We start from the raw sequence: 20,175 nt of genomic DNA, 5'->3' as shown, positions 1-20,175 counted from the left end.
CCATATATATATATATATATATATATATATATATATATATATATATATATATATAGAGAGGTAAGATCCTTTGACACCTTATCTTAGAGCAGTTAGATCAAAAAAGATCAATGACTCTGATTTGAAAGCATGTTACACCATTGATCTTTTTTTATCTAACGGCTATAAGATGAGGTGTCAAATTCGGTGTCAATGGATCCTACCTCATATATATATATATATATATATATATATATATATATAGGATATGATCTCTAAACGACATATACCATTTAAAAAAACAAAAACGCAAATAGTTGAGTGATTAGCATGCTCTTAAGGTGGTGTTTGGTAAGAGGTATATTTTCAGAATACTGGGGAAGTGAAGGTGGGCATGTATGAATCTCATGTTTGGTATCCCAATTGAGAAAACTTCCCTAGGAAAGCTATTTCCCCTGAATTCCTCTGACTGTGTAATTTTTGGATGAAAACCCTTTGGAAGAATACCACATAGAGGGTGGGTATCCTTGAATTGATTGCGAAATGAAAAATGTCATACCAAAAGAACCCTTACTTTATTTTCGAATCTCGTCGTCACCCACTAGCCACGACTTTCTTGTTATTTGCTGACATCTCTGTTTAAAGGAAAAAAAATGAGGAAAAAAAAGAAGATGCTGTAGTGAGAGTGATGGATTACCGTTTGTTTTCTAAGAAAGAAAATCTTCGTTGATAAGAGCTTAAGTTAAAATATCCTTGAATTGATGGAGGATCGTGGGGGTATATGAAAATAATTAGCCTTTCTTTTATAATTGATAATATTTCTGAAAATGGAGTTGCTATGGAGGATGAGAAACATGTTATTGATGAAACAACTAAGGAGAACATAAACGAAGAAGTTGAAGTTGAGTGGAATGCAGAAATTCAGACCAAATGAAGTATTTGAACCTGTAGTAAAAGTTGAAGGCCCCAATTCTGCAGCAAGTAAAAGGGTTATTTTTGTATTTTTAATACATTTCCCCATCAATATTTTACTTTCAACTAAACATAGACTCAGTAAATTTAACCCAATTTTTCCGATAATTTTTCAGCCTACCAAACAACTTTTTTTACATTTTCCTACCAAACTCACTTTTCAACTATTATCCTATCAATTACATTTCTCTAGTATTAAAAAAAATTTCCTCAACCAAACGCCCCCTAAAAGGAAATTACTTTTGTTTTACTTAATTTTATTGCAGTAAAGAATAAATAGTATTTAATTTATTGGGTCAAATTTATTATTAATTAATTAATTAATAAATTTAACACAATATATTATAATTGTTGATTAACGGAAATCAACAATTAGTATCTAAAACGACACAACGTTATATCCTTTAAAAGTATAAATATTTGTTCACTTATTCTGTAAAAACTAAAAACGAGTGTAAGAAAAACGAAAAACGAACTAAAAAAAATTGAACCATATTAGGAGCGAAGGAAAGGAAAAGAAGGACAAAAAAAAATTTAGAATAAAATGATAAATTATCACAAAACTTTCCAATCATACCTTACTATATAACTCTTTTAATTCAAAATTTAAATTTTTTATCTTCGCTTCTCTTTCCTTGCAAAACCCATTAGCATAACATGTATTGCACCCTGCAAAAACTCGTGTTCTAGTCAATCACTACGAGCTTGGGTCATATGATAAAGATAACTCATTACAACCTTATAACCATATTGAGGATGTCATCTAGGGGGCGGAGGAATTTTTTATTGCCAGTAACAAAAATTCGCACGGAATATGGTTTAATTTTTTTTTGCCTAAGTAAATTACAAAGAAGTGTTTGGCAGACGTTAATTTTTTCGAGAAAGTTGATTTTTTTTTTTTTTTTTTTGGTATCCTAGTTGGGTTCTTTTTATTAATATCATGTTTGGTTGATGGTGAAATATTGATGAAAATGCATAGTGAAATTATGAAATTACCCATTATGTTAAAATATTCAATGACAGACAGCAAACGTACGATAAAGCAAGACGGGTATCTCCAAAGTTGCCTTTTTCAGGGCATTTTGGTCTTAAAAATTGCAAAATAGGTATCTTTCATTCGTGGATTAAATTAAGGGAAATAATACTCTTATGTGATAGGAAAATAAAACTCTCTCCTACACTCACATCCATGATAAAGCTAATTTAATTTTTCTTTTTTTTTTCTCTCTCTCCTAATGGATCCCACATCCATGGTTCAAATGACATTTATTTTTGCCATAGTCCAGTACAAAACAATTTTCACAGTCTCAATATTATACCCATTTTTTTGGTCTTCAACACTTACCAAACATGGTAAACATATTTTACCTACATGACTTTCCCAAGATTTTCAGCAGATTCTCCATATCAAACACCCCCTAAGATACCTTGTTTATTCCCTATAAATGACAGTGATTTCAATAATTTTTTTTGGTAATTTCATTTATATATTTTTTAACCCATGTCAGGATATATATTAATAATCTAAATAATATGTTCACACATAAATCCAATAGTTAAGAGTATGATTATTCGTGTTCATATGGGTTGGAGCCTAATAACTTGCATTAATTCTAGAATTTTCTCTAAACTGAAGATAACACTGTTGTATATTAAAAAAAAATTGATGTCTTTTGGTGTAATATTTCAAGTTATCATAAAAAAATTTCTTTTAAACCCATAACCTCCAACAACCCGAATATTTTTATCTACCTTGCATTCATCTAGGCATTGTAATGATCTTACAATTATTTATACCATCACCATCAACACCACCATCATACACATAATTGAGCACGAACACTTGAATGACACCCCGCAAACTCTAGGTAAGAATACATAGGGCAGTGCAAAATAATCGAACCAAATTGATTTGCATTTTTCTAAACCAATTTTGAGAATCAAATTGGTTTTATAAACTAATCCGAAGCAAAAGAACCGATTTGGAAAATCATTTCAGAACCGATTCTTAAATTGTTTGAAACCAGTTCGGAACCAATTCACAACCAATATGCATATTCGAATCAATTCTAAAAATGAATCGGTTGTAAAATATAAACCGATTTCAATCCGGTTTGAAAATAAAAATCCGTTCATAACCGAACTGGTTTAATTGTTATATCACAACCTAGCTATCCCAAGCTTAGAAACATATACATTACATTGTAATTTATTGATTGTAATTGTTATATCACAACTCCATCTCTCATTTTTATTTTTCGTGTATAAGCTTTAAAATGATTTTCCTCAACGGGTCTAAGCTCAATATACTTCACAAATTTTAATTATTAGCGATAATACTTCTGAAATCTTTATATGCTTGATATAATCTATGCCATTTAGAGTAAAGCAAGTGCGGAGGTTGTTGTGCATATTCTTTGCAACCGAAAGGTTACGAGTTTGAATTTAAGAAATAGTCTCTTTGTAAATATGTAAGGATAAGAATGTGTACCAGAATTGTCCTCGTCCCACTCATTAATAGGGGTTTAACGGGGAGTATATTTTTTTAATTAATAACATTTTTGAAGTTAATAACGAAGACAACATATGATAAATAGTGAGGTAATAAATGAAGATTTTACTTGTCCGAAAAATATTAATTATACAAAATTAGTTATTTGGGTAAACTACTACATTCCACCGTACTGAAAATAAAGCCAGAAGTTTAAATTCTGTTATTTTTAGCTGATTTGTGTGTGTGTATTACGGTTGGTAAGCTATTTCGAGGTAATATGTGTTGTGAGTTATAAGAAATAATCCTTTAAGCAAATTATGGCCGAACATTGGATGATCCAATGAACACCAGTCAAAAAATGGTAAAACCTATAACTGACTCAAACAAAGCAAGTGGTGGCAGAGACATAGGCATCGATTGAGAAAAGACAGAGGTCCTCCTTTGTAGGAGGCCATTGAGGAAGGACAGCAACGGTTCCTTTTTTGTATTATGGACTTTTTAGCATTCATTGGGTTTTCCTTTTCTTCCTGTTGAGAACCCCTGCCATTCTTCCATTCAGGTATCTTTTCTTCATGAAAAAAAATAAAAATTAAAAAAAATAAAAATAAAATTTCTCTTGCCAATTTCTTAACAACAACTACATAGAGACTTAAATCCCAGAATCAAAGTACCATAAAAGATTAGTAACCTTGTTTTGACTTTAGAGTAGGTTGATTATACATGCATTGATGAGAGATTTTGACCATAATAATTAACTTGATTTTTTCTTTATATCCTCCAAAAATGTTGTTAATTCTTTTCAGGGGTCCCAACCGTTGACATCACATAAGAGCGAGCAGCTAGGGGAAATTAGAGACGGTGTTTCCGGCAGCGTGCTCCTTTTGGCCGGAACTCAGAAACTGTTTATGAAATTCTAGGAAACAGAAATAATGTCTTCGTCTCCTCATAACTCTTCCCCTGATAACGCTACACCTGATAACGCTACACCCGATAACAGTACCCCTGATGACGCTGATGGCTCTTCATCACCACCGTCACCTTCACAGTCATCACCGTCACCACCACCACCACCACCTTCACAGTCATCATCACCACCACCTTCACCACCTTCGCAGTCACCACCACCGCCATCCTCAACCCCCCCTCCAACGCCACCCTCTTCTCCACCACCTACACCAAACAATCCATCCCCACCATCACCCAATGCGGCCTCTCAGCCGCCGCCTTCTCCCCCAGTATCGGGCCGTTCTCCTCCCTCACCACCACCTCCGCACAAGTCAATAACAGCCACACCACCACCCCCTCGAAATTCTGATAGCAGTGATGATAGCAGTAAGGCAATAGTTGGAGCAGTGCTTGGTGTAGGGAGCGTTCTTCTTATTCTCGTCATCGTTTGCGTTATTTGCTCAAGGAAAAAGAAAAGAAAGCAAATGTACTATTATGGAGATCGACCATCCCATGGAAAAGGTGCCAAAACCCTTATTATTATTTTTTTCTTGGGAAATATGTTTCTTGCTGCATGAGACAATACAATATACAAAAAAAGTGGGCGAAACGGAGAAGAATGACAAAAGTAAAAGTGGATCCCACCGATTTTTTTTTGTGTTGCATATATTTCTCTCTTTTATACATACCATGCATAGCCATTTTTGCATAGCTATAGGAAATCTATTTCGAATGTCATATTTTTTTGGAGTTATCCAATCCTAATTATCTCTTTGAGGGAGTTTGCTTCCTCCGATATCCTCATAAGTTTCGACTCTTTGAGCCAGCTATGAGATTAATCTTATTTCGCATGTCATATGATCTTGTATGATTCCATCTCATTTATTTACTGGTAAATTACGGATTATTTTTTTTATATTATCCATCGATTCTTTGATTATTCGACTAGTCTTATTTGAGTTGTATAAGACCACATAATTGACAAAACTCTTATCAAGTTTAAAGTGGAGACGGTTGATTAAGCTGAAATAATCTCTTAACGGTTCATGTTCACGTTAATTCCCCGTGGTTACGATGTTAGTGGTGTTGGTATATTCATATCAGAAAGGCAATGCCTATAATATTCAATGAACAATAAAAATACTTATATGTATTGAACAATAAAAATACTTATATGCACATTATACTTTGCATTATGCTTATTTTGTGGAGAATAATTGTTTTGGAAGCAGTTGGGGTTAAAAACTGCTATTTGATTCTTGGACTTGTTTAGACACGAGAGCCAGAACTTTCATCACACAATATCATATTATATTAGTTCAAAATTTTGGGTTCTCTGTCCTTGATTCTTTCCTAATTTTCATTTTATATCTTTGACAGAACCAAACTAATAGTGCGTTGATAATTAATGGTCTCTAAAATATGTTTACAGGGAGTAACTACTACAACAGCGGGCAGCATCCCAATTATTATGGTGGTCATCAGAATGGGATGGACCATGTTGTTAGGGTACAAAATGGAATGGGTCCTAACGGTGGAGGGTGGGCTGCTCCACCACCACCTCCTCCACTAATGAACAGTGCTGACATGAGCTCCAATTACTCAACAGGACCACCCCCTCTGCCTCCTCCATCACCAAGCCTTGCTCTAGGCCTCAAGGGTGGCACTTTCACTTATGAGGAATTAGCAGCTGCTACTAACGGATTCACTGATGCCAATCTGATAGGACAGGGTGGCTTTGGTTATGTTCATAAAGGTGTTTTGCCTAGTGGAAAGGAAGTGGCAGTTAAGAGTCTTAAATCTGGTAGCGGGCAAGGAGAGCGAGAGTTCCAAGCTGAGATTGACATCATTAGTCGTGTTCATCATCGCCATCTTGTGTCACTTGTTGGATACTGTATTTCTGGTGGACAGAGAATGTTGGTCTATGAATTTATTCCCAATGACACTTTAGAACATCACCTTCATGGTAAGTACTATATATACATTATTTGAACTCATGCAAGGTTTTCCTTTTAATGTACTATTTATGCTTAAGCTAAGCCTAAGCCTTGAAGTAGCCGTAAGGTCACGGGTTTGAGTCTAGAAAGTCTCTTGGTAAAAATACTATGGTAAGATTGCGTACAATTGACCTTTGTCTCTACCCTTGCAAGTAGAGAAGGCCTATGCACCGGGTTTGCCCCATACTATTTATGCTTAGCATATTTTTCTGACGTTTTTGGTGTGAGCATCCCTTATGATCAAAATTGCTAATGAATTTGATGATGACATGCAGGGAAGGGTCAACCTACAATGGATTGGCCTACTAGAATGCGGATTGCAATAGGATCCGCCAAAGGGCTTGCCTATCTTCATGAGGACTGTAAGATTCTCATCCTTCTTATGATCTTTCTCTTTTTATTTATTTTCTTCTCTGTTTATGTTCTTCATTTTTGATACATTTACATATGCACTGATCAGGTCATCCTCGCATAATCCATCGTGATATCAAAGCTGCGAATGTCCTTATTGATGATAGCTTCGAAGCAAAGGTTTCACATATTTACTCAAGTTTATTGTCCACACATTTACCATTTCAACTATTTCATTGTCATTGGACGCGTTAGCATTCTAATGTTGCTAAAGCTAATTAATTACCCCCAACAATGCATTTTAATCAGGTTGCTGATTTTGGATTGGCTAAGTTGACTTCTGATAATAACACTCATGTATCAACTCGTGTCATGGGAACGTTCGGGTAATTTTTTTTCCACCACATGCTTTTATTACCTATAGCAACTTCAGTAAAAAAAAGGTGTCAAATTTGAAAGGATTTTTGCTCATAATAGATTATGGTTAACTTCATTAACCTTCATACAAATATAATCTTGTCACATTAACAATTCAAAATACACTTTTAAATAGAATGTTTATAACGCTGCTAGAAATTTGATGAGCTTTTGAAAAAAAAGAAAAGAAAAAATTAAATGACAGCCTAACTTGATAGACTATCTTTGTATGCTGAAACAGGTACCTAGCCCCTGAATATGCATCAAGTGGAAAATTGACAGAGAAATCTGATGTTTTTTCATTTGGAGTCATGCTATTGGAACTCGTAACTGGGAAGCGACCCGTGGATCACACAAATACCATGGACGACAGCTTAGTGGACTGGGTTAGTATTATGTTCAGTTACAATTAGTACATCACTTGTCCTACAATATATATATATATATATATATATATATATATATATATTTAAATTAAACTGAAACTATATATTGGGAATGTGCGAACCTCGCAGGCTCGACCACTACTTACTCGTGGACTTGAGGAAGATGGCAACTTTGGAGAGTTGGTGGATCCATTTTTGGAAGGAAACTACAATCCTCAAGAAATGACAAGGATGGCAGCTTGCGCTGCTGCTAGCATTCGCCACTCTGCCAAGAAGCGTGCAAAAATGAGCCAGGTATATTATGATTCTATAGTGACCAATTCATTTTTCATTAAATGGCGTAAGAATCTTTAAAATACATAACTCAATGATATGTGGAGAAAGTTATATTTACAATTTTTTTGTTTACAAACTCTTACAAACTACACTAAGTATGACCGATCATACTTCAATCAAGAGTGTATGACCGGTCATACTCTTAGTGTAATTTGTAAAAAAAAATTATAAACGAATCTTTCCCCGTAATATGTATGTAGAATATGACATTTTTATAGTTTAGGATGAACCGATGAAATAAACTTTTAAAAGTTGTTAAATATCAACATACAAGAGGCATATATTGAAATCCGTGTGTTAACTATACAGCATATGCTTTATTATATAATTGAGATGTACACGATGTGGGTCTTTGTACTTTATAATATATACCATAGGCAAACCCAAGGCTCGCACTTCTGAAAGAATAGGTGTGATGTTCTATTTTACGTAGTCTTATCCTTATATTATGTGCAGATTGTAAGAGCATTGGAAGGAGATGTGTCACTGGACGATTTGAAGGATGGGATGAAGCCAGGGTATAGCGCTGTTCACACTTCTTCATCAGGGAGCTCAGAGTATGACACAATGCAATACAATGCTGATTTGCAAAAGTTCAGAAAAGCAGTGTTTTCGAGCCAGGAATTTGGTGCCAGCAGCAGCTCTAGTGGCGATATGAGCCAGACCCCAAGGCAGAAGCAGCAGCCCCAGCTTTAGGCTAAGCAATTCTCGTATTGATGATCACACACGTCAAATTAATGAAGGAAGGGGAAAAAAAAATATCATGAAGGTGTGGGAAGTCGGATCTCATTTTTTGGAGAATTGAGCATGACGCTTTCGTTTTGGGGTGTCTTTGAGGTGCAAGTTTAAGTGGCGCTATTCAATGTGACGTGCTTCATTTGTTCATTGTTTTATATTCTGTAATATGGTTATTGTGTACTTTGGCATGTATAGGCATACTTTCCAACGGAGTCTTGGACATAACTATAACTTTTATTATTGATCAAGTTTCTTGCAATGCATGTATTGTGTAATTTGTTTGCAAAGTGGGAAAAAGCATTGAAAGTTATAATTTTTATAAAGTTTCTACTACCAATCTACTGTCACTCTAAGCATCGTTGGATCTCACTTTTCAGCCGACAATCATCGAAAAGTTTATGAAGAGAAATTTTTTTTTTAATATTTCTCGAAGTACATAGTTATATGGGCTTTTTCTCCTTCAATGCTACCCAAGACCCAATATTACTTTTGTGAGGCTCAAGAAACGTTAGTTCTCACTTTTGATATTCTATAATTTTCTCCCCTCCCTAATATATACTTGTGGTGTGTGAAGGTGAAGAGGTTAGAACTTTAGTGATTTTGAGAAAAGCTTAATGCTTTGTATTAGAAAGCACCTCTAGAGAAAAATTGGAATACTATTATTGTATACGAGGTTTGAGTATACTATCATTATTAGTGAAGTTTGATGTCTTTAATTTTTTTGAATTTGGACTATATTTCACATATTTTATGTAAAGTTTATTTTAATACATTGTTAGTGTGAAAAACTTTTCTATATTGTCATCTAACAATATATTGTAACATCATTTATAGAGGTTGACAGATCATGTGTTGATAACATAGCAATGCATCATTGGTTGATAATATAAATTTTTTCTACACTTTTTTTTTTTTTTTTGTATATCCAATTGTAATATAAATTTAAATTTTTTCTACACTAACAACACATATAAAGTATATTTTATGCATGTTAATAAAGCCTTTATTGTAATAAAATTTCATGTTCTTGAAACATTTTTTTCAAAGCGAACATCATATTATTTCATTCTCAGCTCAAAGGAATTTGGAATTTGGAACAGACAATACTCAACTATATTTGGTACGAGTCCATAAATGTTACATCTTTTTATAAAAATATGATTCCACAAACAAAAGTATGTGTTTGATATTCTAATGTTATACGTATTCAATTTGAATTTTTTTGAAGGTTTGAAAATCTAAACGGTTTTGACGCTTTACAGATTAATTTGATGTTGTATGCAGTTATTTATAATTTTTTAGAACCTCTATTTGAAGAAGTACATTTAATCTATATACCACTGCATTGGTAAAATCGTTGTTTTTTTCAGTAAAAAGTCTAGATGGGTTAGATACTAATATCTCACCAAGATTAAAACAAATTCTCCAACTTCTTTAAGGATTTAAGAGAGATTATAAGTCACTCATCGAGTCCTCATATTGGCTAACATAATTCGAACTCACACTAGGATTGGTCCTTAAATACGCCAACGATTTAGTTCAAAAGTACTGCAATTGGTCCTTAAATACGCCACAAAGAATATGGTCCGGGTTATCTAGACCTGACCCTGATACGAGCCGGTTTGGCATAATTTTTTAATTTAAAAATAAGAACGGAAAAAATAAAGTTAAAAACGACTAGGTCATATAGTTTTTTTAGTTCAAAAGTTATTTTAAAATTCAAACTATAAATACCTTATATAAATTCTATTTCTAATTACAATTGTAATAAAGATTATTTTATTATTAGGATAATACAATTAAAATTTAAAAGATGCATATTATTTAAAAAAGGCAGAAGTGATAAGCTAGAGCTTACGAAAAGAAAGCTCCTAAATAAAAAAACACAAAAAAAAAAAAAAAACTACTTCACCTTCTTTCTTTTTTTATTTGTTTTCTTAAAAAAGAAATTTTATAAAAACATGTTTCACTCAACTTTTACTTCTTTTTAAAGAGAACAAAACGGTTACGAAGAAAGAAAGGTGCCGCGAACGCTTGCTACTACCTGACGGCTAAGGGGCACAAATCGGATCTGGTTAAGTCGTTGTTTTAGACGCAATCCATTCCCTCCCATTCTCTGATTCCGATTCCTTTGTAGCCATGGGTGATTTCAACAACAACGATGCCTTCATGCGCAACCAAAACGCCGCCGTCCAGGCCCGTACCAAAGCCCAGAATCGCGCCAACGTCCTTCAGCTTAAGCTGGTCCATTTCCATTCATCAATCTTTTTCGCTTCGAATCACTTGCATTAATTTTTTTTTTTTTTTCTGGAGAATAATTTTTGTCCTCGGCCATAGCTAGGGTTTATCGCAAAGTGTCTTGAGATTTCCATTTTTATTTTTTATTTTTTTTGGTGAACGAGATTTCGATTTATTGTTGATTGATTTGTCAATTTGCTTTTATTTTATTTCGATAATGCAGATTGGACAGAGTCACCCAACTGGTCTCACATCGAACCTCTTGAAGCTCTTTGAGCCCAGGCCTCCGTTGGAGTATAAACCACATCCAGAGAAAAGGAAATGTCCACCATTAACCGGTGTGTTTTTAAATGCTTCTGTTGCGTTTCGCATTTGGCGTTTGTTTTGTGCTCTTATTGATATCACTTTGTTTTCTTCCTTTTCAAGGTATGGCACAATATGTAACTAGGTTTGCCGAGCCTGGCGATCCCGAATATGCTCCACCTGTCCAAGAGGCCGAAACTCCTGTAATTTTCAGTTTTTTTCTGTAACAAATATTGATAGTGAACCCTGCATTCATATCTGTGGTGTGAGTAAATTTCATCAATTCATTGGTTATGATATATAGTCAAGGTTTTTCATGCTGTATGGCTTTGCAAACAATTTTTTTTTTATATTCTTTGCCTTCATGATTTTTAGTATGGTACCAATTCCTGACTTCTGTGGTTGTGCTCCGAAACATCATTTTAGATTAGTACACTAGCTAAAACTTTAGTTTTATGATATTTATATGGTTTTGATTCATGTTGGTGAACTCAGGCACAAAAAAGAGCCAGAATACACAAGCTAAGATTAGAGAAGGGAGCAGCAAAGGCTGCTGAGGAGCTAGAGAAATGTGATGGGTCCTATATTGTTGTGAATTTGCTAATATTTGTGGATTTATGTTCTTTGGATGCTGTTCTTATATCTGCTTTTTTTTAGATGATCCACCTAATGACCCAAATATATCCGGAGATCCATACAAGACATTGTTTGCGGCCAGACTCGTAAGCTGTATTTTCCAATGTTGTATTAGTGTGGCAATTTAGTAGCATATACTTATAGTTTGTTATATCTTGTTGGTGCTATCTTCTAACAGAGTTATGAGACTTCTGAGAGCAGAGTCAAAAGGGAGTTTGAATCATATGGTGCAATCAAACGGGTAGGTATTTTTAAATATCTCCAAGGGAGTTTGGTAAGAGTTTTACACATGTTATGTTCTTAGTTTCATGTAATTTACTTTTCAAAAATTTGACTTGTCATGATTTATCGATCTTCAAAATATGTATTTTTTTCAATCTCAACTATTTTCTTGATACATACATATATGTATTGCGTCATGAACAACAAAATGCAAGCTTTTATTTTTCTTTGTCTATGATATTTTTTTTAAACCAAGCTAATCTGTCATGCATAACTTTTATCCTGTTCTGTCCAATGATTCAAGGATATAAATTTTGCATCTTCCTGGTTTACTTTGTCATTGGTGAAGGTTAGCGATTTTAAAATGGTAACAACCTATGTTGCACCGACACCGACATGGGACACGAGATACGACACGACACTCCGACACGTTAATTCTAAAAAATGTTAAATGTCGACACGTTAGGACACGTTTTGATATTATATAATATTTTTAATTTATGTAGTGTATATTATATTTAGTATCAATAATTTAACAAAAAAATAAAGTTAAACTTATAATACCCATCAATTTTTCAAAGAAACATAATATATCCCAAATGTTTATATTAAACTCAATAAAATCGTAATCGTCATCTAACGAATCTAATAGTTGAAACTCAAAATGTAACGCAACGTAACCTTTGAACCTTTTTTTGAGTCTTTGCAACGAGTATTTGAGTGTCGGGAAGTGTCGACACGACACGTCAAGATTTTTAAAGTGTCGGTGCTTCATAGGTAACAACTGCATTTAGTGGAACCTCCAATTTCCTTCAAATGGCTTTTTATTTATTTGTTTCTTTTATTAGTTTCCACTTAGTTCCTCTGTTAATCTATGTCATTAAGGGGTCTTCTCAGAGCTTGGGTATCTCTAGGGATTATGTTAGCTGTAAGTTTATCATCTGAGAATACATCCCCGGTAAGGGTGTGATCATCTTATTCTGCAAATGGTAAATTATTCTAAAATCCTAACCAATCCCGACTCAAATTCAAGTGCTTCCTCCTGCGTGATTAGCTGAATATTTTAGTTGAGCAGAGAAGTGATGAAAATCTTGCCTTTTGGCCTTTGTTTTTGCGCAAGAAAAGGAGACTGACAACTTCTGTTCTTTTCTGCACTGGGTAAAATATGTTGGGGGTATTGCAATCTCTTCCTCTTCTGTTTAAATTTTTAGTTGGCATGCTTTTGATGTTGCTAAATTTGATTTTTGGCTCTAAAGGCTAGGCAATCTATCAGAAACAAATCAGCAATTGAGGAGATGTCATGGTATTTTCTGTAGTTTTGTTTTTATCATTTTAAAAATAAATATCCCTGGTAAGGGGACACTAGTCAACAACTGGTTAATTGGCCCCAAATACATCAGTTTTTCTGCAACTATTGCTGGTGGTGATGCATCTCAAGATGGGAGCTGTGTCATTTAAAGGTGAGCACGGCTAATTAGGCATAGTGCCTGTCTGCCGTGCCATTCAGGAATACACCATTAGTCTTTTCATTTGGTAGTATTATTAATTCTGAAGTGTGGGAGTGCCTTTTATTGTATTTTTTCTCATTGAAGACCAGAATGTTCTGTTCTGACTATTCTTTCATTTACCAATTTCTTATGATTTAGGTTCGATTAGTTACTGACAAAGCAACAAACAAGCCCCGGGGGTATGCTTTCATTGAGTATCTGCATACAAGAGACATGAAAGGTTGATGGTTGTTAACTGATTTGTCTATTATTACTCTGGCTTTTTGTTCACACATTTTTTGTTCATTACGCAGCTGCTTATAAACAAGCTGATGGTAGGAAAATTGATGGTAGAAGGGTGCTTGTGGATGTTGAGCGTGGGAGGACCGTTCCAAATTGGAGACCTCGCCGGCTCGGTGGTGGGCTTGGTACTACTAGAGTTGGAGGTGAAGAAGTTAATCAGCGGCATTCTGGGAGGTGATTGGTCTAATTGCAATCTTTTTAATGATCTTCATTTACTGTTGAATTTCTACCACCGGAGATTTTTCATATAACCTGAACTAGAATAACTAAAAGTTACTTTTTTTGTTGACGATTGATTTGGCTTGCTCAACACACCACCCACTGATGGTTATCATCACCCAAGTTTGCAAACCAACCCCCCCCCCCCCCCCCCACTAACAAAAAAAAACAGTTGTTGTTGAATGTCATCTGTAGATATCTCATGGCATGCTTTGTCTGTTCTTTCTGTAGGGAAATTCTGACATAATTTTGTTTTCCAGGGAGCAACAGCAGTCTCGTTCTGAAGAACCAAAGGTGCGGGAGGATCGACATGGTGATCGGTAAGAAATAAGATATTTTTATGTTATGTTTATGTTTCAATTTTGTCTGGTTGTCATCGACGTTGACTGCTGGTCATACAACTATTTCTTTCATAATCGGGAGGTTTCAATTTTTTCCCTGCATTAACTGCTGGTCATATAATTGAGGACTTTGAAACAATGTTCTTTCATCCAATGTTTTGTAAGCCATTCACTTTGATTATTGTTGACTGAGATCATTTAGGGACAGAGAAATATCACGTGAAAGAGGTAGGGACAGAGATAGAGAACGTGAGCAATCACGTGAACATTCTCATGAAAGGGTCAAGGATCGTGATTATAAGGAGGATAGACACCACAGAGACCGAGATAGGACTAGGGACAGAGATAGGGAAAAGGTAAGAGATAGAGATCGTGGACGTGATCGAGATCGAGATAGAGCACGTGATCGGGATCGTGACCGTGAGCGAGAGAGGGACCGTGATAAGGGTCGAGAACATGATCGACACCATGAAAGGGATAGAGATTATGAAGTTGGGGATACTGATCGAGGACGCTCACGTGATAGGGAGTCTGGTTTTGATCGTGTTGAATCGAAACATAAGAGGGACCTGCTTGGTGAGAGGGATCGTGACTATGAGCCTGAGGATGATCGTGGTTGTAATAACCAATCTGAGCAAGTACATAGGCGTACAGGCCCTGATCATGACTCTGAGCAGGATGACCGCTATGAGCATCATGGAGGACGAGGGCAGTATGATCATGGAGATGACCATGGTGATCATTACAATCAATATCCTGACCATGATAGGATGGAAGATGGCAACCACTCAAGACATGCAACATCTGAATCACGTACTGAAAAGGAGAGAAATCGTGATATGGACCATGAATATCGTCACTCAGAGAGATCTCATTCCAAGGAGTATGATTACTAGGTCTTTGGGCATGGTATTTCTCGACTTTATTGGTAAGAGTCATTATTTGAGTATGATTGCTTGTGAATCTTGCTATTCACTCCAGGATTTTTTTCTTATTAGTAGTTATCAAATGGATTCGTGCATGGTGTGATCAAAGCAGAACAAAAAGAACTTTGTAGCTGCTGCTACCCATATGGTCCATATTTGAAAGCTTAAATACTGCATCTTTAGAGTTGTTTCCTGTTTTTCAACATGGACTTTGGATAGATAATATTGGTGTTTATTTTGGGTTTTTATTTTCTTAAAACATTGTATGTTTTTCTGGGAAACAATATATAGGTTCCAGGTTATCTTTGGTCTGTTGATATGCTTGGAGCTTATGTTTACAGTACAGAGCTTCCAGCATTATTTGACCGTTTTCATCTAGCTCTGTATTGGTTAACAATTCGTTGGTTTATTTTTAATTATGCACGGAGTTTTTAATTATGTGACAGAACTTTCACAGCTATTTGAGGTTGATCGTTTGATACGGCTTCATGCTGAAAATCCAATCAAAAGTGATTCTGGAGTTGCTGTACTAATAATTAGCTACTTTGATTTCACTCGAGTTTTGGAAGCAAATGCTACATAAATCAAAAGATGTTGTATATTGCTTCTTGCTGTTTCGGGGAATATTTGCGAAAAATTATGATCATCTAAACAAACAAAATCTTCTACTGCAAATTATTTTTTTATTCTGTTTGTCAGTGAATGAAGCATCCAGAAAGAAGCATAAAAACAAATCAAACTACCAGGAAGCTTCATAGCTCTCATACTCTCGGTGGATGACAGTTCGATTACCTAACTGAATGAAACGGTTGAAGATCCACCTGTAGCTACATTGCCTGAAAATATTTAGGTTATATTCGTAAGTCAAGTTGCTTTGGAGTAGTAGTATAAAAAGCGAATTAGAATGCTCCGTGAAAGAATTTTTTTTCCTGATTTTTGAATATTCAAAAGAAAAATTGAAGAGGTACTCTGAGCTGGAGTGGTTAAATTTTTTGAAATGCCATGCCTATTTACAATACGAAAAATTTGTTTCGGAGGTATACGGAGGCTTGGGATGCTTCTCCAGATTACTCCACTTTATTATTCAAAAAAAATTCAATGATTTAACATTAAAATCTTTCACACTATTAAGAACAATAATGTTATTTGCAAATAAATTTTTTTACATCATATTTAAGTTAATTTTTTGTATTTTAATGATTAAAGGAGAATAACATTAAATTTTGACATCTTTTCTTTATTTTTTATTTTTTCATGTAAATAAAGTGTAAAAATAATATAACAATTTTGACGTGTAAATACACTTTTTTCTTACATCATATTTAAGTTAATTTTTTTGTATTTTAATGATTAAAGAAGAATAACATTTAATTTTGACATCTTTTCTTTATTTTTATTTTTTCATGTAAATAAAGTGTAAAAATAATATAAGAATTTTGACGTGTAAATACACTTTTGTTCCAAAAATGATTTTTTTTTTTTGTGGTTTTGGAAAATGATTTTAATGCTTGTAAGGCTACTTTAATATAATAATCTACTTTCTTAAGAAGTAAACACAACAACTTTAACGGCATGTTTGGTGTGTAGTATATGATAAAGCCTGATAGTATAAAACTTTATTGTATAAGACCTGATTACATTTTAATACTATCCAGCGTTTGATATGGTATTGTATAAGATAATATCCTCCGATATTTTAAAAATTAATATATTAAAAAAATATTTAATATATTAATATTGAAATGATATATTAGTTCTTGAGAAGTGTACATGTAAGCAATATTAATACATCAACCCCTTATCAGGTCTAATCCATCTCCTTAGGCCTGATTAAGTTATACATCATTTTGATGTTTTAAGGGATTCTGCTGTATAAACTTATACTATACGATGGTCACACCAAACAACTGAAAATGTCATAACGTATAATATAAGCTTATACTATCAACCCTAATACATCACACCAAACTTAGGGCATGTTTGGTGCGTAGTATAGGATAAGTCCTGATAATATAAGACCTGATAGTATAAGGTCTGATTGAATTTTAATACTATCCAGCGTTTGGCACGGTATTGTATAAAATAATATATTGTATAAGATAATATCATCTAGTATTTGGTAATGCACTGTATAATACTATATATGATAAAAATAAATATTTTTAATAAATATAATTCTTCAAAAAATGTCATATGAAATTAATTTTTATAAAAATTTATTGATCAGTATGTCCAAAATATAATATTCAATATTTTAAAAATTAATATATTGAAAAATTAATTTTTATTTTAATTGATTAAAATAATATATTAATTTTTGAGAATTATATTGGTCAACGATGTTAATACATCAATCTCTTGTCAGGCCTTATCCCTCACCCTTAGGCCGGATTAAGTTATACATCATTTTGATGTATTAAGAGATTATGCTGTATAAGTTTATACTATACAATGGTCACACCAAATAACTGAAATTGTCATAACGTATAGTATAAGCTTATACTATCATGTTTTATACGTCACACCAAACAGACCCTAAAGCTATGTAGCTTTTGTGTGAGCTCGATTAGCTTAACATTTTTCGGGACAGTGACCATTTTGCCACGTTTTGGCAAAAGAATTACCAGAATGCCACGCGAACAGTAAAATTTCCCAAACTGCCACGCGGCATAATTCGCTACTCAGTGTAGCGAATTATGTATGCAAGTAATTCGCTACACAGTGTAGGGAAATATGCCACGTCAGAACCAAAAAGTGTCATGTGTCAGAATTGTTGAAATTCGCTACAAGGCACTTTTTGGCACCCAAAAAGTGTAGCGAATTTCAACAATTCTGACACATGGTACTTTTTGGTTCTGACGTGTGGCATATTTCCCTACACTGTGTAGCGAATTACTTGCATACATAATTCGCTACACTGTGTAGCGAATTATGCCGCGTGGCAGTTTGGAAAATTTTACTATTCCCGTGGTATTCTGGTATTTTTTTTGCCAAAACGTGGCATTTTGGTCACTGTCCCACATTTTCCCCCTGTAATAGTAGCATGTAAAACTTCTGAAAAACTACAGGCAGTTAAATACGCGCAATATTTTGTTATAAATGTGTTTGATTTGTTTTTCTGGGTGATTTTGATTTATTTACAACTCTAGCAATTTCATTTCCATCATTACATGTGCCAAGCAACCAACTCCTATTAGGTGGAGCATATGAATAATTTTTATATTTATATTTCTAACACGTTCTTTCGCACAATAATTTATTGGATTTAAGGATGAGTAATGCATATGCTTACTTACCTGTATTAAAAAATTTCATAATATTTTTATAATAAGAATAATGGGTTGGCAATGATTGAATTATGGATCACATGACGAGAGAGTTATACAAGCAACTAACGCTCTTAAAAGTTTAAGCGATTGGATAAAAACACATAAATAATTTTATATTTGAATTTTTAACAATGTGCGAGCAGTAAATGTGACGTAGGTATTGCTAGGCTATTTCAGTTCGATCTTTGGATAGTGTTTCCGAGCTAAAATCCAGTCAAAAGTAAATGCTACATGAATTTGACCTCAGTTATTGTGTCTTGCAGTTTGGTTAACGAATTTTTGCAAGACTTAATTTTGGAAACTATTATAAAAAATATTAATACCACTGCAGAAAGATTCATGAGCATCCAAAAAAGAGAGGGGGAAAAAAAAGTACGAGCGGCATTACAAACTTTAATATATTGCTTCATAGCTCTGCTATGACATTCGTTACCATGAAGCAATGAGATCCTGAGAAGCCAAAAACAAATGTAGTTACCATGAAGCTTCATAGCTCTGCTATGACATTCGTTAGCGAGGACAGCCAGGTTACATTGCTTCAATATATTATTGTAGGGTAATGTTTTTCTTATGTCATTGGAGAGAGCTTACCTCATGCCATAGACCTTTCGAAATTTGAGCCATCAATTTTTCTTTTTTTTTCTTTTTGTTATAGTGTAGGACTCACTTGAAGATGTCTCTATAGGAGATAGTCTTGTCTCCAATGACATAAGAAAAAGCAATCCCATTATTGTATGCTTGTAAGTTTTGAAAGTTTTAGTCTCTTAGAGGAGTACATACGGTTATTTCCTATATGGTACATAAAATAGTAGAGTGGTTACCACTAAGTGATAAATATATTCTATATATTATCTTAGATATTTTAATCAAAATTAGGAGGACCCACATGATTATAATTTTCAAGATATCAAAGTAGCCTTTACATAAGAAAATAAAAAATAAATTAATGAGTTAAAATGTAGTTTATTGTTTGAGGTTTTTTCCTTGCTCCTGCTTCATTGCAAACCGTCAACAGCTGGTGGAACGAATAATTAGTCTCCAGATATATGAAGGGGACTTTGAGTTCCTTTTCTAAGTCCCACCATTCCTAAACAATCTAAACTGTTAAAGTTATTGGTCTATATAAACTGTTAAAGGTAGGCTGAGATGTAGTCTCAATCAAAGGCTTATATTATTGGAAGATGATCTTTTTAATAGTTTATATTATTCTCTAACATAAATAATTGGATTACGATCCAAACATAACATTAATGCTTCTTCCATGAAGTTTCCTCGTGAATCGTTGGCTTATTCTTGACGCTAGATATATCCTCAATGCATTAGGTTCTTGTATGTAGTCTTTTTGTTAATTAGTGAGAATAAGCCAACGCTAAATGGTGGTACCGAGAAGGCACTCCTCAATTTTCATAATTTCCTTCCTTAGCCATACTTGTAGAAGCAGAGAAAAAACAAAAAAACAAAAAACCAAAAAGAAAAAAAAAAATGAGGGTTTGTATACAGCATATATTGGTCCTAATATTCTTTATTCTAGATTCCTATCTCTGGCTTCTCACCTT

The 20,175-nt window shown here is 34.0% G+C and overlaps 2 protein-coding genes across 6 annotated transcripts; both read left to right on the top strand.

Moving 5' to 3' along the window:
• The first annotated feature begins 4,374 nt into the window (after nucleotides 1-4,374).
• Nucleotides 4,375-8,573, top strand: LOC133288542 (proline-rich receptor-like protein kinase PERK4). The gene is made up of 9 exons (XM_061486324.1): nucleotides 4,375-4,455; nucleotides 4,528-4,912; nucleotides 5,823-6,356; nucleotides 6,663-6,749; nucleotides 6,848-6,918; nucleotides 7,048-7,124; nucleotides 7,397-7,541; nucleotides 7,671-7,835; nucleotides 8,334-8,573. Exons 1-9 carry the CDS (start codon nucleotides 4,375-4,377, stop codon nucleotides 8,571-8,573), a joined length of 1,785 nt encoding a protein of 594 aa, XP_061342308.1.
• A 2,045-nt stretch (nucleotides 8,574-10,618) lies between these two features.
• On the top strand, nucleotides 10,619-16,220 carry LOC133288569 (U1 small nuclear ribonucleoprotein 70 kDa-like). Of its 5 annotated transcripts, none has more exons than XM_061486362.1 (11): nucleotides 10,619-10,859; nucleotides 11,077-11,191; nucleotides 11,280-11,359; nucleotides 11,652-11,727; nucleotides 11,814-11,878; nucleotides 11,971-12,033; nucleotides 13,661-13,742; nucleotides 13,816-13,978; nucleotides 14,284-14,343; nucleotides 14,567-15,292; nucleotides 15,990-16,220. In XM_061486362.1, the coding sequence occupies exons 1-10, from the start codon at nucleotides 10,755-10,757 to the stop codon at nucleotides 15,258-15,260; spliced, it is 1,503 nt and encodes a 500-aa protein (XP_061342346.1). In that variant the 5' UTR covers nucleotides 10,619-10,754; the 3' UTR covers nucleotides 15,261-15,292; nucleotides 15,990-16,220. The 5 variants fall into 5 exon arrangements, with proteins under 5 accessions (XP_061342346.1, XP_061342348.1, XP_061342347.1 ...); XM_061486364.1 differs by lacking the exon at nucleotides 15,990-16,220 and adding an exon at nucleotides 15,748-15,835; XM_061486363.1 differs by lacking the exon at nucleotides 15,990-16,220 and adding an exon at nucleotides 15,366-15,726.
• Nucleotides 16,221-20,175: the final 3,955 nt, after the last annotated feature.

This window comes from Gastrolobium bilobum, unplaced genomic scaffold, assembly GCF_033153095.1.
Source record: "Gastrolobium bilobum isolate Gb01-03AN ecotype WA unplaced genomic scaffold, APGP_CSIRO_Gbil_v1 utg728, whole genome shotgun sequence".
Taxonomy (NCBI): Eukaryota; Viridiplantae; Streptophyta; class Magnoliopsida; order Fabales; family Fabaceae; genus Gastrolobium; species Gastrolobium bilobum.
This window is presented reverse-complemented; position numbering and strand designations above follow the sequence as displayed.

Coding starts and splice junctions, on each gene's coding strand:
- LOC133288542 (XM_061486324.1), top strand. CDS start 4,375: ATGTCTTCGTCTCCTCATAACTCTTCCCCTGATAACGCTACACCTGAT. Junction 6,357..6,662: donor TTTAGAACATCACCTTCATG/GTAAGTACTATA, acceptor GATGACATGCAG/GGAAGGGTCAACCTACAATG. Junction 7,836..8,333: donor AGCGTGCAAAAATGAGCCAG/GTATATTATGAT, acceptor TATTATGTGCAG/ATTGTAAGAGCATTGGAAGG.
- LOC133288569 (XM_061486362.1), top strand. CDS start 10,755: ATGGGTGATTTCAACAACAACGATGCCTTCATGCGCAACCAAAACGCC. Junction 11,192..11,279: donor GAAATGTCCACCATTAACCG/GTGTGTTTTTAA, acceptor TTCCTTTTCAAG/GTATGGCACAATATGTAACT. Junction 11,879..11,970: donor CATTGTTTGCGGCCAGACTC/GTAAGCTGTATT, acceptor ATCTTCTAACAG/AGTTATGAGACTTCTGAGAG.